This window comes from Hyaena hyaena, unplaced genomic scaffold (assembly GCF_003009895.1).
Source record: "Hyaena hyaena isolate Hyena2069 unplaced genomic scaffold, ASM300989v1 scaffold_142, whole genome shotgun sequence".
NCBI classification, from domain to species: Eukaryota; Metazoa; Chordata; class Mammalia; order Carnivora; family Hyaenidae; genus Hyaena; species Hyaena hyaena.
In genome coordinates, this window is record NW_024080774.1 from 1,265,522 (window position 1) to 1,288,710 (window position 23,189).

General features: G+C 46.3%; 1 protein-coding gene across 7 annotated transcripts in view; it reads right to left on the reverse strand.

The window, feature by feature from the left end:
- The window catches only part of STS (steroid sulfatase), a 160,760-nt gene that overhangs the window by 14,504 nt on the left and 123,067 nt on the right, over nucleotides 1-23,189 (reverse strand). For all 7 annotated transcript variants that reach the window (XM_039238554.1, XM_039238553.1, XM_039238552.1 and 4 more), the window contains 2 exons: nucleotides 7,398-7,557; nucleotides 738-859 (listed from right to left, as the gene is read on the reverse strand). In XM_039238554.1, the coding sequence (XP_039094485.1) occupies nucleotides 738-859; nucleotides 7,398-7,557 (282 nt within the window). The remainder of the gene's footprint in view (nucleotides 1-737; nucleotides 860-7,397; nucleotides 7,558-23,189) is intronic.

A 23,189-nucleotide genomic window follows, 5' to 3' on the forward strand; every position in this document is an offset into this window, starting at 1 on the left:
CCGCTACAAAGACAACTCAAAAACCGGCATCAGAAAACCCGACTTTCGGGTCCAGGGCACAGTTTAAACGACACCCAGTTTGGCACGTACGATGACATCAGAGCGTCTGGACTAAATCCAGCTCAGGACCCGTCATCTCTGAGGCTTTGGAGAGAGCTTCGTGTGACCACATCAGCGCCATTGTGCGTGACGGCCGTGTGACCGTGTCAACGCCACTCTGCACGAGGGTCACGTGCCCACATAGACGCCATTCTACGTGACAGCGCAAAGCTACCGCGGGTGCCAAGTGCTGGGACGGTAGGCATGAGGGTGGTCTTCAGTGGGCTTTGGGGAGCACGGAGAAGGCCAGAGAAGGAGAGTCCTTCTGGGCACAGGAAGCTGCAGACACGAATCACATGCCTGCAGGGAGCATGGGGGCTGAGACCCGGAGTCACAAGGAGCAGGAAGGTGGCAGCCAGCGGGGCACAAAGAAAGGGAGCTGCCACCTGGGGCTTCCTCTGCCTGGGAGTCAGAGTGGCTCAGGAGTGAGTGCCTGGGTCACACTGTCGCGCCTGCACAACAACGGGACCCCAGGGAACAAGAGAAACACAGGAGGAGCATGAGCTGCAAACAAAGCATGGCCACAGGGGTGGGCACCCCCTGGCCGCATGCGGAGCAAAGCCCTCTTGCCATTTCACCGACTTGCATGGCCCCGATCACAAGCCAACCAGAAGCAGGGGAAGGTCTGTGTTACTCACTGTTCCGAGGGTGCCAGCGCACGGCATTTAAGTAGAAGTTGCAGTAATGGAAGAGAAACTCGTGATCGGAGTGCTCTGTTCTCCCTTGAACCAGGGGCATCAGGTCACGTCCGTCAATGATTCTGTGGGACACATCGAAGCCAGGCATCAGGTGGTGAATGGCCACATCATCCAAAACCACCACAACTTTTGAGCTGCCTTTCCAGCAAATGAGAGCATGACAGACTCACCTGGTCATAATTAAGCAACCAACACAAAGAACACTCACTGACCCCTGTCGGGCGCCATATGCAATTTCCCGGGGCCAATTCTGCTCTCGTATCAACTCACTCAATCCTCTAAGTTGCATGAGGAGTTGGGACCATTATCATCCCATCGTGATGGGTTGAGGAAACACTGGCCAGAAAGTGCAAGTCCAAGGTCATGTGGCTTGAACCAGCCCACTGGATGGGAACCCAGCTGATTGGGTATCCGTGCTCTCAACTGCTCCCCCTGCTGCTCATCCTAAGCCCAACTTCTGCCTGTTGCCTTGGCACACAGAAAACTTTATTCCCAAAGTATAGCTCTAGTGAAAATAAGAGTATCTAACGATTTGTGTTATGAAAAGGTAATATTTACTGTGAGAGCAGCTTGGATTGACAGACATCAATGGAGGCACATTTCTAAATCAGAATGAATTCATTTGTAAATGAATAATAGTGCTGATGATACTATAAACCCTTTGGATGCATGTTCCCAGATACAAGTACCTCTTCTATAACTGGCTATCTAACTGGACCAAGAGGAACTTTCCTGACTGCAAACAATTGATGACATACAACTGGTTATGAGCAAAATAAGATTATTTGGCATTTAAAATAAAGGGAAAAAGCCTGACGTTTTGTCTTGCGTTAAACATACATCAACAGCCACTAGAGCACCTCAAGTCATTGACACCATTAGGGCCAGACCATCAAAACAAGGGGCAGAGAGCTACTCTGCAATGTTCGATAGTCTCAGCTGAGGATGGTCTTTCTCCGGTGAAAATCACTCCATCCCTGTCATCCCTTATTAGGAGGAATTCAGAAGCTGGAAGTCGAACCTGGTTCTATATTAGGTTAGCGTTCTTGAAAGGCCCTGTGTCCACTGAGCTTCGTGTGTGGCTTATTTGGTGTCACTAAAACCCTAGTAATATAATTATAGTCTCGTTGCTTAGCATTTCTCCGGCCTCAACCCTCATTATTAATCACGTGCTCCATGCAAGCCCATGGAATGAAAATATTCTATTATCATGAGTTAAGAATAAGAACAAAAGGCAGACTTGGTCCTTGTCCCCAGGAGGAGGAGAGAAAAGGTAGAGACACGCTTCTATTCAGAATCTGCACGCTCTCTGAAATACTATTTCTATCCTGAAATGGCAGTGATTATACCTGGGTCTTTCCAAATCCTTTCGGAGAAAGGCGCAGTCCTTACCAATATGCAATCCTGAACAGGGTGTTAAGAAAGGAAGGGATGAGATGCGGTGTGCTGCTGTCAGCACCTCAACAGAAGCCCCCAGTGGTGGAAAATGACCAGCAGGAGGGGACACAGGGGGACATGACCCCTTCCCTGCACCTCCACCTAACATGCAGAGCAGGGCTTTCCTGGACTGCTAGGGATGGAGACCAAACATCCATTCCTGGGGCATAACATCTACCTCTATCCCCTTTTTCTTTGGATGTAGAGAGAGATCTCATTGCTTTCTTTGTTTAATATCCTAAAACACGCTCCTACCTAGAAGCGCACAATAAATCACAACGCTGTGAAAGCCACCGTTTAAGAGTGCTACAGAAAGATGGCTTGTCAGAGAGAGGCTCATTTCTGCCATGAAACATCAGAAGCGACCCCACTGCGTTCAACTTTCAAATGGCGTCGGAGCTATCAAAACACTTGCGATTGTTTTAAATGGCACGTGAGAGTCGCTGTTAGCCGTGGCAATAACCCAGAGACAGCACATTTCCCCTGATGCAGCCCGGGCGGAAATGTTTCCGTAACATCACCATGTGTGGGAAAATGGGGACGAGACATTCTCAGAGTGACATGAAGTGTTGCTCTTTTCTATTGAGAAGCCTCTTAATTGGGACTCCTCAGCCGGTGAATTCAAGTTTTCATAGCAAGTGTGCACAGACAGTCACTGCAACGAAACTGCATGAGGTCCTTTGTAGCATCCGCTTGATTCTCCGAAAGATGTGTTCCTTTGAAATTGTTTTTAATTTGGAAAGTGAGGTAGAAACACTGTCCATGAGCTCCTGACCTGCAATAATGGTCATGATTTTAAGCACTCACTTCCAGGCAGCTGATTTCAGAATGTCACATCAAATTAAATACCATGGGGACAATTGTCACATCATTGCAAAGAGCATCTTTCAGAAACTTTCCTTGGGCTGCAGTGACTTCATTCGCCCCCTGGATGTGCTGGCCTTTTAGTTGTGAACCAGTGCATACTCTGCCTGGGTGTCCTTGCCTCTGCCTGGGTGTCACTCATTCTGCCTGAATGTCATTCACTCTGCCTTGCCAGCTCTCAGAGGATTTAGGGATCACAAGAAAGCAGAAAGCTTTGCAGAGGGGGAAGAACAGACCAAACAGGGTTTTGGGGACTGGCAAAGAGGTTCTTTTGGGCACAATGTTGGTAAGATATCTGTGTGATATTCACAATAAAGTCATTTCTTCAATGTAGACAATAATAGTAAAGGAGACATTTTTTTTTTTTCAAAGAAAGTATGTGTACCTTTAATAAACCACAGGAAACTGCAAGGAAACAAGACTTATTTTCATAATATAAAAAATGCTTCCATTTGTACACATTAAGCACCCTGCCTAATTTAAATAGAAAGCAAGATCAGACAGGAGTACCTGTACAACATGAAGAGTTTCACCTCTTCCGCCAAATGCAGGGGAGCTAGTTTTACTGCGGGACTCTACTGAAATAAGTCTTCCGCAGTCACCTGGCCACTGGGAAGCAACATTAAAGGGAAGAATGAAGTCACTTCCCTCGTCTTCATTAGACAAAAATGATATTGAGCGTTCAAGCATGGATTTCTTTTCCCAACTTGAAAAAAGTCAAATTTTATTTTATGTTATTTGGGAGATCTAAATTTTATTTAGGAGATCTAAATGTATTTTACTTAGCGATAGGAGACCTAAATATTTCACCCTCAAAATCTGATTCTCAAAGACATCAACACCCCCTCTTCTTCCCTCCCAGATGAATGGGCTATGGGCAGAATTTAGGTCATTACCAAAGGCTTCGCCGCTTATGGCATGTTGCAATTCTTTATTAGCAACATCTGTGAACCAGGATCTTGGTCACCGACTGACTATGGTGATGGTCTATCTGCTTGCAAAGATGTGCCTGATGGGAAGGTTCTTCATTTGTGTGAATTAATGCATTTGTTATTGTATTCTTCTTAGGTAAGCCCATTGCCTATGCTTTATATTGTGTGCGTGCACACACACACACACACACAAAGGCTGTCCTCTGTTTATTTCCAGAATTAGCTCATTTGGAGACACAGGGGGCATGATTTTTCTGAATGCGCCTGGGGTAATGGCCACCAAAAGTTCTTTTGATAAACCTGTGTGGCGGAATGCAAATGAATCACTGAAGGCTGTGTGAAGGCAAATCCACTGTGGAGAGGAATCTCGTACAGCGCCATGGGGGCGAATCAGAGAATGATTCTCTCTGTAGCTCTGAGACCTTGCAAAGCAAAAACCTCTTCTGTGTATCCCCGAACCACTGCTCTTTTGACCTAAGTAAGAATCCTGCGCTGAAGGGCTTCTCATCTCCTACTGGGCTCTGATTGGTCAGGAAAGCCAGCCACCAGACACAAAATACTTCTGAAGAATGACAAGGTTGTACCTGAAGGCTGGGGGTCTTTTGAACAGAAATCCTCCTGTTCCAACAAAACACGGGAAAGATGTGAGGGCACCTCGTTAAGTCCCATCAGACAGCTCGGGTTCAACCTTGAAGTGAGTTGATAATTGTTCTGAGGGATGTAAATTTACTACTGCTCAAGTAAGAAATCGGGGAGGCTGATTTCCACCAATCTTTGTGAGACAGAGTTAAGGTTATTTTCTAAAGGGTGGATATTTGTGTATCATTTATCGATGGATATCCACATGGGAATGCTGTCTAAATACTTTTGTTGAAAGGTTTTGATGAGGTTAATCTATTTTAACAATATTTTCCATAAAAGAGTAATAAGGAGCCTCCAAGCAGGGTTTGTCAAACTCAGCACTATTAACATATCTGGCTGAGCTATTCTTTGCTGTGGGAAGATGTCTTGTGCCTCGTAGGATGTTTAGCAGCATCGCTGGCCTCTGGACACCATTAGATGCCGGTAACACTGAGTCAAGACAATCAGCAATATCTCCAGGCATTCATAGATGGCCCCTGGTGGGAAAGAGTCAGCCCGGAGAGAATCATTCTGTTACATGTTCCAAGTCTCCAGGGCAGAGATATACAAGGATGTTTTCTGGACCTGGCTGGCACCATGATTTAAATAAGGTACCGTGTGATCGCTGTATTTCCAGGAAGGACCCAGAGGCCGATTTCTGTTTTCTCATCTGTGCCATCTCTAGGATTATGGTGGCATCTTATCAGGCTTACACCTCAACCTGGAGACGACATCATCTCAATGACTTGGGTGAAACAGTGAGATCCATGAGAAGAATTTTCAATATTGTGGAGGGGCTCTTACCAGTGCCATGGCTCACACATAAAATATTTTGAGCCTGCCAAAGAGGGAGGTCGCCTCCCTCTTCAATGGGCATGTACAAGGAAAACAGGCTGACTTCCGTGAGCCTCATACTGGGGTGGGCGGGAGGCGCCACTAGCAAGATCTCCCTTGACGGATCTTCCTCCGTCTCTGACCTTGTCCGTTCCTTGCGTTTGCCCAATTGCATGGGAACCCATTTAAAGACAGTGGGAAAGCAAAAGTACTGCTGATTTTAATATTATGAGCCATGAGAGAAAAATGTAATTAATGAAATTACCTGAACACTCTGTGTGAGCTACTTAAGGAAAGATTAAGTTTTACGCCAATGGTAAGAACAAGAGCAAATCCGTAGATGAGATGGAAAGAGAGATTTCTGGCTCTACATAAGGAAAGACTTTTTATGACTTTCTGCTGCAATGTTTTCTATCTGTCATTAAGGCAGAAAAAGAGTAGTTTGGACAAAGTAGATCCTAAAAGTCCCCTTCGGCTCTCAAATCTTAGGATTCTGTGGTCCCAGATGCATATTAAATGTGGAATAAGGAAGAACTGGACTGATGAACTTCCCCCACAACAACATGGCGAGAAAAATGAAAATGGCTGATATCCACATGCCCTTGTGACTTTAGTCTGCCCGTTGAGCCTGCAAGGTCAGCATCGATGTTGACCCCACATTCCAGGCGAGGAATCCAGGCCCACTATGTTAAACTCTTACCCAGCAGTGAAGCCCAGGTCTGAGCCCAACCTCCTCTAAGCCACATGCTCTCAACAGTGGCCCAGAGACCCCTGGGGACCCCTCCAAGACGTCTGCGAGGTCAAGCCTGTTTTCACGAGAACACCAAACGCTCTCTGACTTTGCACTGCAGCTCCTCCAGGAGCGCACAGTGGAATTTTCCAGGGCACTCATGGCGGGACAGGGCATCATACTGTCAGAGGATCGAACGTGCGCTAAATGCTCTCATGTGCTGAATTTTGTTTCTGATTTAATTGCTCATATGATAAAAGTGGATGGGCATAACCCACGTACACAAAACCTCTTTGGGTTCCTCAATCACTCAAGAAAGTAAGTGGGTGTTGGGACCACAAAGTTTGAGAAGGGCTGAGCTCTCCGAAGCTGTGTATAGTGCACACGTGTATGTTTGCGGTGGGGAAGATACACCTAAACAACAAGCTTGAAAACATTAAGGAAAGTGTGAGCGGTGAGACAAGCTTAACAGCAACGGGATCTGGGCAAACCCATCCTGGGACTCAGCGCCGGCTGGGCTGTGGTTCTGTCTCTGGTTGCCCGGGTTCCCCTGGCAGCAGAGTTTAAACAAGATTTGCAGCCCGCCTGCATGACATTAGCCTGGCCTGCCACCAAACTAATGAAAACAATTAATCAGCGTGCTTCTCTTAAAACTCTTCAGATTGGTAATAACACTTAAGAAGAAACCATTGGCAATGTCATATGAAGTTGTATTTAAATTTAAGAGAAAGACGCTTCATTTAGAACGAGCTAACTGAAGGCACGCTGGGAGGGAGGGCCGTTAACTGGGGAGCCAGCTGCCTTTCTTGCTGCTGCGGAAAAGAGCAGTGGAGTGGGACCGGAGGGAAGCAAAAACACGGTGTGGGGGTGGGGGGTGTAAAAGAGGCAGCCGCCAGCTACCTGCGGAGGGCACGGTGGGAGAGCCAGGGTCAGGGGGATGCTCAAAGTGCTCGGTTCGTGAAAACCAAGGACTGCGCAACCACACCACACCTCAGACTTGACTACCCACTGGGATAACGGGCTTGATGGCATTTTTATACCGGTGGCCCCGCTGGTAAGTCCCATAACGGGACGTGGGTAACAAGTCCAGCGGCAGGTAGCGCGCCGTCGTGCCGGCAAGGCAGACACGCTCGCCTGGCGGATGCGAGGGAGACAACAGCAAAAGGCTCCGGGTCACAGTACCTGTCCTCAGGCAGCGGGGCTCCCGCCAGTGCGGCCACCGTCGGAAACAGGTCCATGTTGCTCGTTGGCTCGTCAATCTCTAGTCCAGCCTGTATCACTCCTGGCCACCGAAGAATGCCAGGAACCCGGATACCCCCTTCCCAGTTGTTTGCTTTTCCCCCTAAAATGTCAAAGAAAGAAAAAAGAGACAAGAGGAAGATGTATGTCTTTTCAAAGCTTGGTTTAAAGCTCATTTCAACACGTTCTTCAATGTTCAACATGGGGCGGGGGATATGGAAGAAATAAGGGCTGTAGTTACATGGATTAGTGAGAAACGTGTGAGCAATAGAGCATACCTGGGGGTGAGAAAACCCACATACAATATGGCCACTACTATGGATGGCATGCAGCCAGCACTGGCCGGGGGTCATGAACTAGGGCTGTGGTCAGGGAGACTCAACTCTCACAGCAAGAGAGGACTCAGCTCAATGACCTGGAGTCACAAAGTTGACATTCCATTTCTACTTCTCACCAGATTAGTAGACAAAGTAACGGCACCCCAAAATGTCCATGCCTAAATCCTCGACATCTCTCAGACCAGAGATTATTCTGGAAGGCTGGGAACAGGACTTGTGGGATGGGTCTCCCAGTCATTATAAGTCCACTGGTCTTTCTCCCATTGAACATTTCCAGATTTCCAACTTCCCAGGAAGTGATCTCTAGGTTCCTTGTGTGTTAGTTGATGACACTGTTGCACCATTATAAAACCCCCGCATCTTTTGTGAGAGAGAGGCTGGAAGGCGGTATGCGGGTGGCCTTGAAGATGGACGAAGGTGCCCAGGCCAAGCAGGAGCCTGCAGATGCTGGAAACCACACAGAAACACATTCTCCCCTGGAGCCTTCACAAAGGAGCAGCTGCCAACACAGAGCATTGCACGGGAGAATCCATCTTGGGCATCTGAACCCCACAACTATAAGACAAGCAACCCGAGTTGTTTTGAGCCACTGCATTTACAGTATTTGTTAGTGCAGCCACAAGAAAGGGAAATGTCAGCTCTGTGGCTCAGACATTGGTGCCTCAGTTTCCCCAGTACGTTAGGTTGAGAATTACATGGAGTCACCCCAAGCGTCACATCCAGTGACTGGAATGGAAGAAGAGCACCCAAAATGGCCATTTCCACCACTGCTATTATTTTACTAGCAGGACAGCTCTTACTACTTAGGTGAAGAAACGAGCTTCGCCCAAAGGAAGTGACTTGACCATAAGCAAATAGAGCGTGAAAGGGGTGTGAGGAGAGGATGGAATGGTGAGCTCCGTCAGGAATGGCTCTGCAGACACGAGGCCCTCCCAGGCCTACAACTAACGCCCCCAGAGGGACACGGGCATGCCAGCACGAGAGCCCAGAGGGGTGAGGCTATGCAGTTAGCACACGGACAGGTACAAACCCAGATGTGCGACTTCCCCCTGAAGCAGTTCCCCACAGCTTTAAAACGCCCTGAGAACTGATTAACACTACAGGAATAATCACCTCTGGAAGTTGGGCTGGAGGGAAGGGAGTGAATGGCTGTTCAGCTACTTGAAAATACTTTTTCAAGCTTTATAAGAATATTGAAGTCAAGAGTTAAATTAAATGAACAAGTAGAGAGAGAAACTGATGCGCAGTAGGAACAGAACCCAAGTGTGATGCATGGTTGACAAAGGATGGAAGTGCCATTTAAATTGTAAAAACTGGGGTGCCTTGCTGGCTCAGAGAGTTGAGCGTCAAACAAATCTCATGATTTGTGGTTTCGAGGCCCATATCAGGCTCTGTGCTGATGGCTCAGAGCATGGAGCCTGCTTCTGATTCTGTGTCTTCCTCTCTCTCCGGGGCTCTGCTCTCACTCGGCCTATATCTCAAAAATAAATAAATACTGGGGCACCTGGGTGGCTCAGTCGGTTAAGCATCTGACTTCAGCTCAGGTCACGATCTCACGGTTTGTGGGTTTGAGCCCTGCATTGGGTTCTGTGCTGACAGCTGAGCCTGGAGCCTGTTTCAGATTCTGTATCTCCCTCTCTCTGACCCTCCCCTTCTCACGCTGTCTCTCTTTCTTTCAGAAATAAATTTTAAAAAATATTTTAAAAAATTAAAAAAAAAATTAAAAATTAAGTTTAAAAATGGACTACGGGAAACAGTAGTTTAAAGGGCTTGAAACAAAGCTTCACATCTTAATGCTGGTTTTTGATGACTGTACACTGAATTCTGACCATTGCAGAATGAACTGTAGCTGATGACTGTAGACTAAACTCCTCTTACAAGCAAGATCTTTAAACTCCAGGCACTAAATGTTTTATACGCACAGATGTCAGGGTAAACACATATAAATTCACATTATCAATTGCAGTTTCTATGAATGACGGCCTCCAAGAGAAGTTAAAAGTGTCGCATTATATCTTTTCAGCACGATCTTAAGTTAATTATCTGACAAATACTGCTACTCTTGCATCACAGATACCACATCAAAGAACAGGGAAGTTCAAATAATTTGCCATAATTTATTCAAGCAGTGGGTAGCTGAGTGAGTTGCAGGAGGACCCTCAAGGTGTGAGTTAGTCCGATTCTCCTTCTACGAGACTGTGCACAGAGAAGCGTCACTTGCTTATGCGTATAATAGACCAGGCTCACAGCACTGCACCCGCTTATCCTTCTACGGGATCAAATCCGGAATGTGCACCTGCTTACGCTTCTACCAGATCAAGATAATAGGATTTTCACCTGCTTATCTTAGATTTTAAACCCATTTATTCATATACTAAATCAAGCTCATAAACTCATCTGTTTATCCTTGTACTAGATCAAGCTCACAGAATTTAAATTCGCTTACCCGTCAACTAGATGAAGCCCAAAGAATTCCATCTGTTCATTCTTCAAGATCTCACAGCTTATGCACATGTGAATCCTTCTACCGGGTGAACCTCAGACAATTTTCACTTGTTTATCCTTCCATTAGATGAACCTCATAATATTTTCCCTTGCTTATCCTACTATATTAAACTCAAGAGATTTTCCATCTGTTTATCCTTTTATAAGATTTAACTCATAGGATATGCTTACCAGATGAAGCTCGTAAAAGTTTCACCTATTGTACTAGACCAAGCTCATGGAACTCTTTATATCAATTCTACTGGATCAAAATCAGAGACTGAAATCTTATTCTTCTTCAAGTTCAAACTCAAAGAATATGCACCTGCTATTCTTCCAGAACCTCATAGGATTTTCATCTGTTTATCCTTCTGCAAGATTAAGCTTGTAGAATATACACATGACTATCCTTCTATATGAGCATCAAATAAGTTTTACATGTTTCTCCTTCTGTGGGATCCAGCTGATAGGATACACACATGACCATCCTTCTCCTAGATCAAGGTCACAGAACTTTCAAGGTTATCTTTGTAGATAAAACTCATGGGATTTTCATGTTTATCCTTCGACTAGATCATGCCCATTGAACTTCACTGTAAATTTAAGAACAAAATAAGTTTGCTACATAACAAAGATTTTGTTTAAGATCTAGTGTATATATTTCTTTCCCCCTTGGTTAACAAAAAATAAATAAATCAGAAGGTAGACCAAAATACCAGATTAAAAATTTGTCTTCTAGATGCAGTGTGGCATTGCACACTGGATTCTAAAACAGAAAAGTGCTTTAGTGCAAAATGTATAGTTAACAGTGATGTATCAAGGTTAATTTCTTTTTAAAAATTTTTACTTTTTTTTTTTTTTTGAAAGAAAGAGCAAGTGAGCAGAGGAGGGGCAGAGAGAAATGGAGACAAAATCTGAGGCAGACTCCAGGCTCTGAGCTGTCAATACAGAACCTGATGTGGGGCTCGAATTCCTGAGCAGTGAATTCATGACCTGAGCTGATGTCGGACGCAACACCGACTGAGCTGCCCAGGCGCCCCCTCCCTAAAGTTAATTTCTTGACAACTGACAATGGTTACGCAGAAAGTTAACACTGGACGAAGCTGGGAAAAACAGTATCCATCCTTAATATCTCTGTAATTCTGTCAAGCTATACTGATCCAAAGTAAAAACTGCACTCAAGACACACATATAGATGATATAAACACATGTGTGTTTCCCCGGTTGACTAAGCACTTGGCATTCTCTAGAACAAAGCAGCGAGAATTATGTGAATGATTCCACAGGGTTTTATATGTACTCTTTCTAATGGCTACACTTTATTGATCATGTACTATGTGATATGGACTATGACCTGCACTTCATCACTAATTCCTTACGTCTACCCCATGAGGGCGTGACCATCACTGCCCACGTATGGGCGCAAACTCCGATGGTCTATTATATGCATTTCATCTCGCTGAATCCTCCTACCACCCCACGGTGGTGCTAATGCCACTCTCTGTTGTGTAGATGTAACAGCTAAGAGGCTGAGAGCAGGTAGGTCCTGAAGGTACAGAGCCTGCTTGGAATTCTCTCTCTCCCTCTGCCCCTCCCCTCTTCCTCTCTCCCTGTCCCTTTCCCCCTCTCTCTCTATCTCTCTCCCTCTCTCTCTCAAAATAAATAAAAACATTAAAAAAAAAAGAAACTCAGAAAGAAAAGTCTGAATCACAGGATTAAGAATCACAACACTGAGCACATTTTTTACCCTCCCAGGATTTAGCAGGTACATCTTCTTTAAGGAAAATGGCAATGTCCAAGGATGGTTGACTGGGGCTCACCAGGTGAAGGTCAAGGGACACCCAGTGCAAATCCACATGCAAGGAGGAATGGGGAAGTATCAACGTTCCACGTCTTAGCTAGATTTCCATGTCTTGGAGTAAGCGTGGGGTGCAGATGTCTCTTCAAAATTCTGACTTCATTTCCTTTGGATATGTACCCAGCAGTGGGATTGCTGGATCGTATTGTAGCTCTGTTTTTAATCTCTTAAGGAAATTCCATACTGTTTTCCACGGTGATCGCTCCAATATGCATTCCCAGCAACACTGCATGAAGGTCCCCTTTTCTCCACATCGTCTCCAACACTAATCTTTTGTCCCAACAGCCAAGATATGGAAATAAACTAAATGCCCATCAATGGATGAACGCATACTGAAAATGTGAAATCATACACAGACACAAAGACACAGAGACACACACACACATGGGAACACCAAACATAGAAAAGAAGGAAGTACAGCCATTTGAAACAGCATGGGGGAACCTGGAGAACATCATGGCAAGTGAAGTGAGCCAGACACAGAAAGATAAATTAGTCAGACTAACAAAAGCAGAGAGTAGAATGATGGCTGGCACTGGCAGGCACCTGGGAAATTGGGACGTATTGTTCAAAGGGTACAAAGTTGAGTAAGTTCTGGGATCTAACGGGCAGCTTGGGGGCTGCAGCTAACCACACTGCACTGCATCACTGCATATGTGAAGCCTGGTGAGAGCAGATCTTACTCATTCTTACCACACACACAAATAGGTTAAAAAAATGGTGACCTTATGAAGTCATGGGTATGTTACATAACTTGACTGTGGGTATCATTTTACAACCTATACATATACCCCAACATCAAGTTGTAGATCTTTAATATATGTAATTTTTATTAGCTATCCTTGAAAAAAAGCTGAAAAATTCAGCAAAGGAGATACTTGTTTTTATTCTGCAAACGTGACTCCACTTCCCCATAAGAAAACCAAATAGTCTTTCCTATTTGGTTTTATGAGTGGCAGTGCCCACGCACTTATACAGGCACTCACCCACCCACACTGCAGACAGTGCCACAGAAATCTACAGGCTCATCCAAGCTTTGTGTATATCAGGATTCAAATCTCAGGAATCTGCTCTGGGAACTCTGCTCTGAGATCCCAAACCTCCGGGTGATGGCAGAAAAGTGTACGAGAGTAGATGTAGGGCCGCCCTGAAATCACCACGAAAGTCCTGGAGGGGCCCTAGACAGGTCACACCCCACCAGAGATCTAAGATCCCCGAGAGAGGTCCTAGCCACAAACAGTCCCCAGGGAGCTACAGTTCTGCGTGAGCACAGCGAAGGGGCTTCCTCTGCTCAGATGCAGTGCTCTGAGCACTGAGCACCATCAAGAAAGGGACTATGGGAAGCAGTGTGTGTGCAGCCCTCGGGGCCCAGCCATTCACTGACCGCCTGCATGTGAGGGCTGTCCGGACCAGATGTATGGTGGCATCCCCAGCTACTTTTTTGATGACAAACTATCACACTCGGGATGAACCATGATTCTCTGTCAGGAAGCTATGAACCTACTATGTGTAACATCATGTGACTCTTCTTACTGTTCTGAATTGATATTCAGAAGGAAACAAATCCATAAACAAAACCCCGGGCAATTTTCTAAAACTGTAAAAGGAGTGTTTTGTTTTTTGTTTTTTGTTTTTTTTTTTTAAACAACAGGAACGGTAAAAAAAAAAAAAAAATACACATTAAAAAATTTTGTAACACTCCGTGCACACTCTGCTTAGGGAGAAAACATGTTTGGTAAAATATGATCACACATTTCCAGGCATGTGTTTATGAGCAAATAGCCTTGCTCATCAGATGGTTTAGCTCTCAGTCTTCTTTCCCTCGCCACAGTTCACGGGAAGGGCTGTGTGCAAAATGCGTCCATCAGGCTCTAACAGGACCACATGCTGCCTCCCAGTCACCGCCATGATTATCCCTGAGTGGAGTTCACGGCATCTCCAGTGGTGGGCTCCATTCATTCCACAGGCGTCTGTTAAGCAATCACTTACAATGACCGGGAATAAGGATGGAGCCCATCATGTTCCAGGGACTATTCAAGTTCACCGCAGAGATGAACATGTCCCTTTCCCAGCATCCCTTACAGGGTGGCTACCCCATTTCACAGCTTGGAAATCTTTGGTCAAGTGATGGCACCAGGAAGAGCTCTAGAATCTGGGCTACTCAATGCTAGGTTTCCCTGATCCTCAGAACCCCACAGGGAACACAGAGTAATAGGAACAAGGATTTCACGCTATAGGAACCCCAGATGCCTGTGAGTGGGAGTCCAGAGAAACCACAAGGGGAATACCTGTTACCTAGGCACCCCCACCCCCCCACCCCAGAGTCTGAGTGGGGTCACAGAGGACAAGTAGGTGCAGGAAAGTTGGAGATGGCTTGGGGAGAAAGGAAAGAAAAACAGGGTAAGAAATCTGGATTGCTTTTTTTTCCCCCTGAAAATGCCTGAGCAGGTCACACGCCGAACATCTTGATGGCACTCTGCCATGATGAGAAGTCACAGAGGAAGGATGGCTGAGTTCCCCAATCTCTCCAGGCAAGTGCAGAGAAAATGCCACCATTTACTCCAAGACTCTTGTCAGGAGCAGCTGCGTCCAGCCCCAGCTTCTATTTTCGTCCCTCGTAGTGCTGCCATGCGGCACGTCAAACCACTTCTAGTGGCAAGAGCATATGCCAGTCATTCTCATGCTTGATCTGGGCAGACTTTTGTGAAATAATCTCATTGCCATTTCTTGCCTCTAGGGCCCCTCCGTGCCCTCGTAACATTGATTCCTGGCACTGACGCAAACTACAATAACACACGTGAAAACTACAACTGGCATTCAATGCTTTCTCCCCCAGGATGCTGTATTTTAAGCTTTTCTTCACTTATTCTCTCCAGGGACTAAAGCCCACAAATTACAGATGGGAAAGGACAGAATTATCTGGGTTCTATGAGGCTATTACCTGGGCAAAATAAAGAGCTTGATACCAGTGCTCAAATGAAGGGTAAAGCACTGTAAAAACACTCTTACAATGAACTGACTCAGTGTGAAGAGTTACGCACAACTCCTTGAGCACGACATTGAAACTGCTCACTCATCTGAGTAGGCATTGGCGAACCTCTTCTCTCAAGGGCCAGGTAGGGGGTAGCTTACTTTGGTGGTTTCTTTCCCAACACTCACCTCTACTGTCACGTTGTGAGAAATCGAAGAATAAGTGTGGCTGCGTCTCAATAAAACTTTATTTATAAAAGGAGGCATCAGGCCCCTTCGGCCCTAATGCCGAAGCTGGTTGAGCCCTACTGTGAGTTATCTGAATTTAGGTTGTGTGGACGGGTGAGTGCAGCAAGCAAGCTTCATTCCACAATTGTAACCCCTTCAATATTGAGGCAAAATGTCAGCGAGGCTTCTAGTAACAACACATTTTCTTCACTCAACTGGACACCTTCTTAAGCTCTCTTACGAGATGAGAAACTAAGACACGGATCGTGGCTGAGAACATCAAGCAAACCGTGTCCTGGGTCTCATCTACTTCTGCAATATCATATTTTGGTTGAGCTAAGCCTCACCTAAGTGCCCTGGGAAACAGCTCATCCCCTCTTGCCTTCTAGAAAGTTCTGTGCCTGGATGTCTGCTCTTCCAGATTTTCTGCAACCCCCAATCATTTTAGACATCCTCAAAAGCCTGGACAACATGCCCCTACTATTTAATCAAGTCTCCCATGGTCACCACTGCAGGTGATGTCTTCCTACTGTCCATTTCCTCAGCAGTTTTCAAGTTCCTTGTTTACGGCATGCCTGACAATCAAATCTGTACGCATCTTATCATTCCAGCGGGACCATGAGTGCTTGGAAACAAACTCTAATTCAGTGCTTAATCAACTGAAATCCACAGCGTAATATTTTCCAAATTATAGGGTCGAATATATTTCTTGAATGAACAAAATCATGATTAATCCATGAGAAGCACTGTTGGGTTAAAAAAAAAAAAAGACTACCCTTTAGGAGTGATTTGAAATTCTTATTTCCAACCTTCTTTTTGTCTGTCAACGTTGCTAGGACTTTCCATTTCCCTCATCAATGGCATTCCACAAGTCCCCTCCTCCAGAGTCTTACCAGCCTCAGTTGAGAACGTCACCTTCCATCTCACGCAGGAAAATGACCTCCTCACCACGAAGCACCTCAGCTCCCTGCCTGCTCACACCTCCGTGTACGCTGCACTTCCACATCCTTCCTGGTTTTCTGCCCCTTTTCTGCCGTGCAAACTCAGCCTCCCTCTCCACAGACCACACTAGACCACGTCGCTTCCATCCGCTCCAGCTCCAAAGTCAGTAAATTAAACACCCAGCACCCAACCACAGACCTTGCCCCCAGGGGCCCAAACCACAGTATTTTCTGCTTCTGAGGACAGTTCCAATCACTGCAAATGGCACTACTATGCTTGGGCTTCCTGCTTATTTTCCCTCTCTGTGTGGTCCTCACGCCCGCTCAGATCATGTAATAACACACCATTTCCATCACATTCTTCCCAAACACTGACTCCCATGAGTTTCCATCTGACATGAATTCACATCTCCACAGTAAGACCTTAATGAAAAATGTATGCGATCTCCATAAATCTTGACCTTCTCTGCAATTTGACCTCAGTTATGCCTTGTGTGTTAGCTCTCTAGTTAAAGTTGACCCCGATCATCAAGTATGCTCCAGTCTTTGCCATGACAAAGTCTTCTGTACAATGGCTTGGCTCCCTGTGAAGACACATTTTTCAAAAGAACCTGAGAAATTTCTCCCCTACCCATCCATCCGGCCGTTGCCGCCTGCATCTCCACTGAAGATATACTTGTGAGCCTCCGCTGGACAATAAACGCAATAGGCCTCCTGTCTTCATCTTCCTTGCCTCTTCACCAGTACTGATGTCTACTGATCCTCGCCTTTCCTGGAATCTTCTCTTCTCCCAGCGTTCTTCCAATTTCCCAAATCACTCTGTCAATATGGCCTTTATCATAACATCACTGTTCATCCCACCTTTTAGGTAGGAGTTTTTAGGGTTTGTTTCTTGACCCTTTTTCTTCTTGCACCAAATGATCTCATACACCTCCCCACATGCCAAGTAGATAGAGCTCTCAGCCGATGAGTCTTAATTCATAAAGGGAATCTCTATTTATACAACAACGCGGGCCAAAAGCGAGACACGCCGTGGACGTCTCCCCTTCCCTCAAGCCCAGGATCCAATCAACAGCCAGTGCCAACGGATTTACCAAGGCAGCCATGCTCTTCCACTCACGTCTATATCTCCTCAAACTATGTATCCTTCCAATCCAAGCTTCAGTATTTTTTTTCCAGTTACGTATTCAGTCAGAAATTATTTCTGAAAACATGTGAGGCACTGTTGTAGGTTTGGCGGATGCAGATGTGAATAAAACAACATATAGGCCATAGCAGATCTCGGACATGTGGAGGACAGGGATACCTTGCAAACCCTCTGCATGCACTGACTTTGTAATCCTCCTTAAAGTTCCCCGTGAAATTCTTACAACAATCCTATCATCAGGCAGGACAGATCCACAGCCACTCCTCGATTTATCCATATTTGCATGCCTCCACCCTCTTCTTCTACTAGATTCGGTTGATATTCTTCACGTGCAATTTTAACTACTACCCAAATGGCAATGATTATTTAAATGTATTTCTTTAAAAATTTTTTTAAATGTTATTTTTTTTTTTTTTGAATGAGAGAAAAGAGCACAAGTACAGGAGTGGCAGAGAGAAAGGGAGACAAAGAATCTGAAGCAGGCTCCAGGGTCTGAGCTGTTAGCACAGAGCCTGATGTGAGGCTCAAACTCACAAACCGTGAGATCACGACCTGACCTGAAGTTGGACGCTCAACCGACTGAGCCCCCCAGGTGTCCCTGTTTAAATGCATTTCTACTGGATGCATTAACCTGGATGTGTGGCCTCATCAGCTACATCACCCGAGAATTCTCGTGCTCTCTTTCATCTCTATCAACACCAAGCCGCTCCTGCGCTCACTGTAAACATCTCACTCCCGCCTAGAATGAATTCCTCACTGCTCTTCTCCTTGCCAACATGTGAAACATCAGCCTGCAAAAGGTCATCTCCCCGTGGGAGGCTCTCGGAAGTCCAGGATGTGCTGAGTACCTCTAACCATCTCTCCTCTCGAGAGTTCCCTTAGCCGCCTCGTTATTTGGAAATTATCTCTGTAGATCTCCATCTCATCAGTAGAATATGAGCTACTGGTCGTACTGCAGGTCGGGTACCCTGCATCCTTGGCCTTGATGCCCTGGCAGCTGACTCCATGCCTGGCACAATGCACAGGGTCCATAAACAAAATGCTTGTTGCTCAAATGTGACTGAACCAGTGAGCTGATAAATGAAGACAGTATGTGGTCTTCTCGCAAAGGTGAAGAGGCTTCGGATGCCTCCCAGCACACTAAATACCGATACCAGCAAGCCGGGGCAGCTTTGCCTACTCTGGGGAAGCTGGTGCAAATACCTGTCAGAATCTGAAGACAGAACCTGCATATTACATAACGACCTTCTAATGAACTACCAGACCCGCTTGCTGTTTCTTTGTTTCCCAACAAAAGTTATCAACTGCTCTCCGAAAGTTGTATTATTGCATGAGGGAAAGTAGCTGGAGGAAGCAACTTAGAAGCCGTATGGACTCAAGCTAATTAGTTGCGTTTGGATTTTGCACGTAAGATAAAGGAGAAATGCAGAAGCTACAGAAATTCTGAAAGCATTTCTCTGCAAGTGGGCGAAGTGTACGTCGGGAAAACAGGATGATCCCACCCCAATGCTGCTGCAAACACCATCTATACAGTTAATTTATCCATTCCAGTGACATTTATTACTTGCCTTTAGGCAGAGTAAAAGGGAGGTGGGGGTGAGCCTCCTTCAGGGTGACCTTGATTTGAGAGAGGAATGGAAATGAAGCCAGAGCCAGTCTAGCTGTTCTCTTCCGAGAGTACAGGGAATTTTCTACTATGAGAAAGAGAAAGAAAACTCTAAACTTTACTATAAGAAAATCTTAGGGAAGTTATTCCAGCCCCAGATGACGGAGGGTATTTTAGGGGAGGAGGGGAAGATCCTCGGGAATAGTACCAGGAGCAGAAGGAGTAGAAATCTGGGATGTGCTCGCTATTCGTTCAGCAAGTATGTACTGAGCACCTTCCATGTGGGTACTGTAGGCACGGAGACGGAGGGGTGGAGAACACACCCAAGGTCTCTGCTTCCACGGGATTTACATTATGAGAAGGGAGACAGACCGGGAGCACATAAATGAATAAACAGAAAACACACTGGATCCCCCAGAAATTACAATGAGGTAGTGTGCTGAGGATCTGGTGGCACCGAGGAGAAGTTTGATGGCGTGGTCCAGGGAGATCTCATGGTGGTAAGCTGTGAATCAGGGAGAAGATCCATGCAAACATGGGGAGAGGAGATCTCCATCACAAGGAGCAGCCTATGGAAAGTCTCGAAGGTGGAAACGGGATTAGAATGCTGGCTGGCCGAGAAGAAAACAGAAAGGCAGAAGGCAGATAAAGCAGCTGTAGGTCACGTAGGACAGTAAACAGCCTCGGTGCAGACTGCACATTTTGTTCTCAGTGTATGGGAGTGTAGGGGAGGGTTTTAGGAAAGGAAGAAAAGCCTTGTGAAGACAGATGAGGCAGAGACTGAGCGATGTGCCTACACGCTAAGGAAGGGCAAGGATTGCCAGCAACCACCACAAGCTGTGAGAAGGAAGGAAGGGTCCACTCGTAGAGCCTTCGAAGGAGCATGGCCTTGCTGACCCCCTGATTTTGGATGTCTGGAAGTGAGAGAGTGAATCCGCTGTTTGTAAGCCATCCGTCCCGTGGCAGCGTCAGAAAACTCCATGCAGTGCGCTGAGCGCCTGTTTATTAAAGCTCATCAGGCTGCCTGGGTGGAGAATGAACTCCAGACAACGAATCAGGAAGACCACCTGGAAACCCACTGGGGAGATGCGCAGGGGTGAAGCTGGCCTGGAGGAGGAAATCGTAGGAGATGAGAAAAGTGCCTCAATGCAGGTGTGCTTAGAGGACAAAGTGTATAGGACATGCTGTTGAGACATGCAGAACAGGGAAGATCAAAGAAAGAGGCTTCAGGGGCTCAAAGAAACCAGTTCAACTCGGGTACCGAGTCACTGAGTAAAGACCAGTGCAAATCAATGAGATGCACTGGCCCGTCAGACATGCAGTCCTGGGCGCCCCTAAGATCTCTATGATGGAGGTCAAGGGCTTGGACGGCATCGTACATGGTGAGTGAGTGGGCAAAGAAACGAGATGGTTCAGGACAGAGCCCTAGAAGTTTCCAACTTTGAGCGGCATGTCAAAGGAGGAGGAAGAGCCAGCACTGAGGGCTGCGGAGAAGTTCCCGTGAATGTGCTTGCACCATCTCTACGAGAAGTGCTCCACGGCCTCAAAACATTGACTCGGACACCAAATGAGGCCAAGTGAGGCCAACTGATCCTTTCTTAAGAGAACCACAACTTACAGGACTATTTCCTGAGCTCCAATGGCGCCACCCTGATCCCGCTGAGGGTGTAGAATGAAGAGAGACTTCTGAAGGTCCCTCCCTCTATCTGATGGAAACACACCCAACACCTGCCCAGGGTGCAGTCACACAAAGTGGGAGTCACAGTCTGTGCTTCCTACAGGGACTGCAAGGAGATTGTAAATCCTGTTACTTTAAGGCAGGGATTCCTCTTCCCCAGTCCCAAATGTGCAAGGTGAACATTTTCAATATTCTAACAATCCTGATGGAATTTTCACATTTAACAATTGTAGCGGTCACAGGCTGGTGCAAACGTCAGGGTGTTTTGATGTTCACTTATTTATCTTGCTCTTTGAGTAAGCTCTACGCCCAAGGTCGGGCTCAAACTCATGACCCTGAGATCAACAGTCACATGCTCTGGGACTCCTGGGTAGCTCAGTCGGTTGAGTGTCCAACTATTCATGCAGCTCAGGTCATGACCCCAGCGTTTGTGAGATCCAGCCCTGCATCGGGGTTGGAGATTGCTTGGGATTATGTCTCTCCTTCTCTCTCTGCCCCTCCCCTGCTCACTCTCTCAAAATAAATAAATAAACTTAAACAAGAAAGAGTTGCCTGCTCTACTGACTAAGCCAGCCAGCTGCCCCTATTTATCTTGTTCTTTTTTTTTAGTATATATATTTTAATGTTTTAATTTTTATTTATTTTGAGAGAGAGATAAAGAGCAAGTGGGAGGAGAGACAGAGAAAGAGAGGGAGAGAGAGAGAATCCCAAGCAGGCTCCATGTTGCCAGCCCAGAACCCGGCACAGGGCTCGACCTCATGAAGTGGAGACGTCATGACCTGAGCTGAAAGCAGAGTCAGACTGATATGATTTACCCATCTCTCAACCTAAACAGGAGAATCACGCTGCAAACATCACCTTTAAAAAAATGAGAGAAGTATTAATGGTGTCGCTACTCCTTCACACCCATAATATTACATTTTTTTTTCATGCTGATGACAGCAGGGATCTTACAGAGATCTAATCTGTTGAATTCTGGAGAAGGATGGTTTAACTGTGCCCATTCTATCAAATTAACCCACAGATTTCATTAGGGAAGTAGATTAGAGTGGTAACATGGTAGAATCCCTGGGCTCATACGCTAACGATCTTTCTGAGGGGTTCTGATTGAGAGTAAAAATCATTACTGTTCAGAGAAAGACGCTCTTTTGATCAGGGAATTTAAGCAGCGTGAGTCCTCTGCGAGCAAGTGTGCTGGACTTAGCACCTTTAGAAAACTAAATGTGTTGACATTTAGAAGTCTTTGGTCATTTCCCACAGCTAGAAGGAAACCATATTCCTTCTTTTAGGGCATCGCCTTTTATCAGTGTTTCACTGGGAGTCTGCAACTAAATCTGACAAAGGGATAATGCTTTGCAATAGAGTAGCGGCTGGGATAGTAACAGAGTGTAATACACGGGTGATGTTTCCAGGACTCACGCGAGGCAGCACAACCTGACTAAAGCATCTGATAGGTTTCCTTCTAATATTGAAAACCAGGAAGTAGCCACTGACACGCTGTGAGGACTGTATGATAACTTTGCTTTGTGACCGTCATTCGGGACCCTTGACGCTCTCATTCTGACCCACACCGCTTGTATCTTCAAAGAGTCCACTGTCAAGGCTAAATGCGAATAACACATCCTCTTCCTCAAGCTCATAATGCGTCCCGAGATCCATCAGCTGGTGGTCATCTGGTCTTCTGTCCCTGAACCGAGCTTCCACTATACGTAGCCAGGAAGAGTTGTAAAAACAAGCATGGGGCACACTGCCTTTGGGACAGCAGCCTGTACCCTCACTCCGCGCCCTGCCTCGGTGCCCGGTGATGTGTGTTACCCACTCCTTCATGTTGCCGGGCAGGCCGTGTGCTTCTCCTCACACCCAGTGCTAAAGTGGGTGATGGCTACTGTGGGTGAGCCAGAAGCAAAACGAGAGAGCAAGCAGACAGCGTGGCGAACTCCTTCCCAGCCACGCCTCCCTTGGTACCATTTCTGGGGCCCCCACACCCTCAAGTCTCTCCTCGCCGGACTCACTACGTCTCGTGCTGATAGATGTCGACGTCCTTATGAAACGGCATCGTCTAGGTTTCCTGCTATGAGTGACGGAGCCACCAGGCGGCCCACCCGGCAGCGGACCCTGACTTCCTTCACGGCAGGGGCCACGTCTTCCGTTTCTTTTTGCCTCAGGCCCACTGCCAGAAACACGGCCTGAATTATGTTTCTAAACCATCTAATGGACAGACGCACTCATTATGTCTTGCGGTACAGTTTGATTCCTGCACCCTGGGGAGTCTGACACGCGTGCCTATGAGCGCATGTACAAGGCCAGGAAGTTGTGCGTTCTGCGCATCTTGTTGCCTTAGGAAGGCAGTCCCCATGGACTGGGTCACCATGCTTTACCTCTTTGCCTGTTACCTCCCCTCGTCCGGTCCCGAGGGGCAAAAAACCGCAGAACCGGGTGGGCGTCCTAAGCCTTAGCACTGATACGCCCTTTGAGACTTCACATC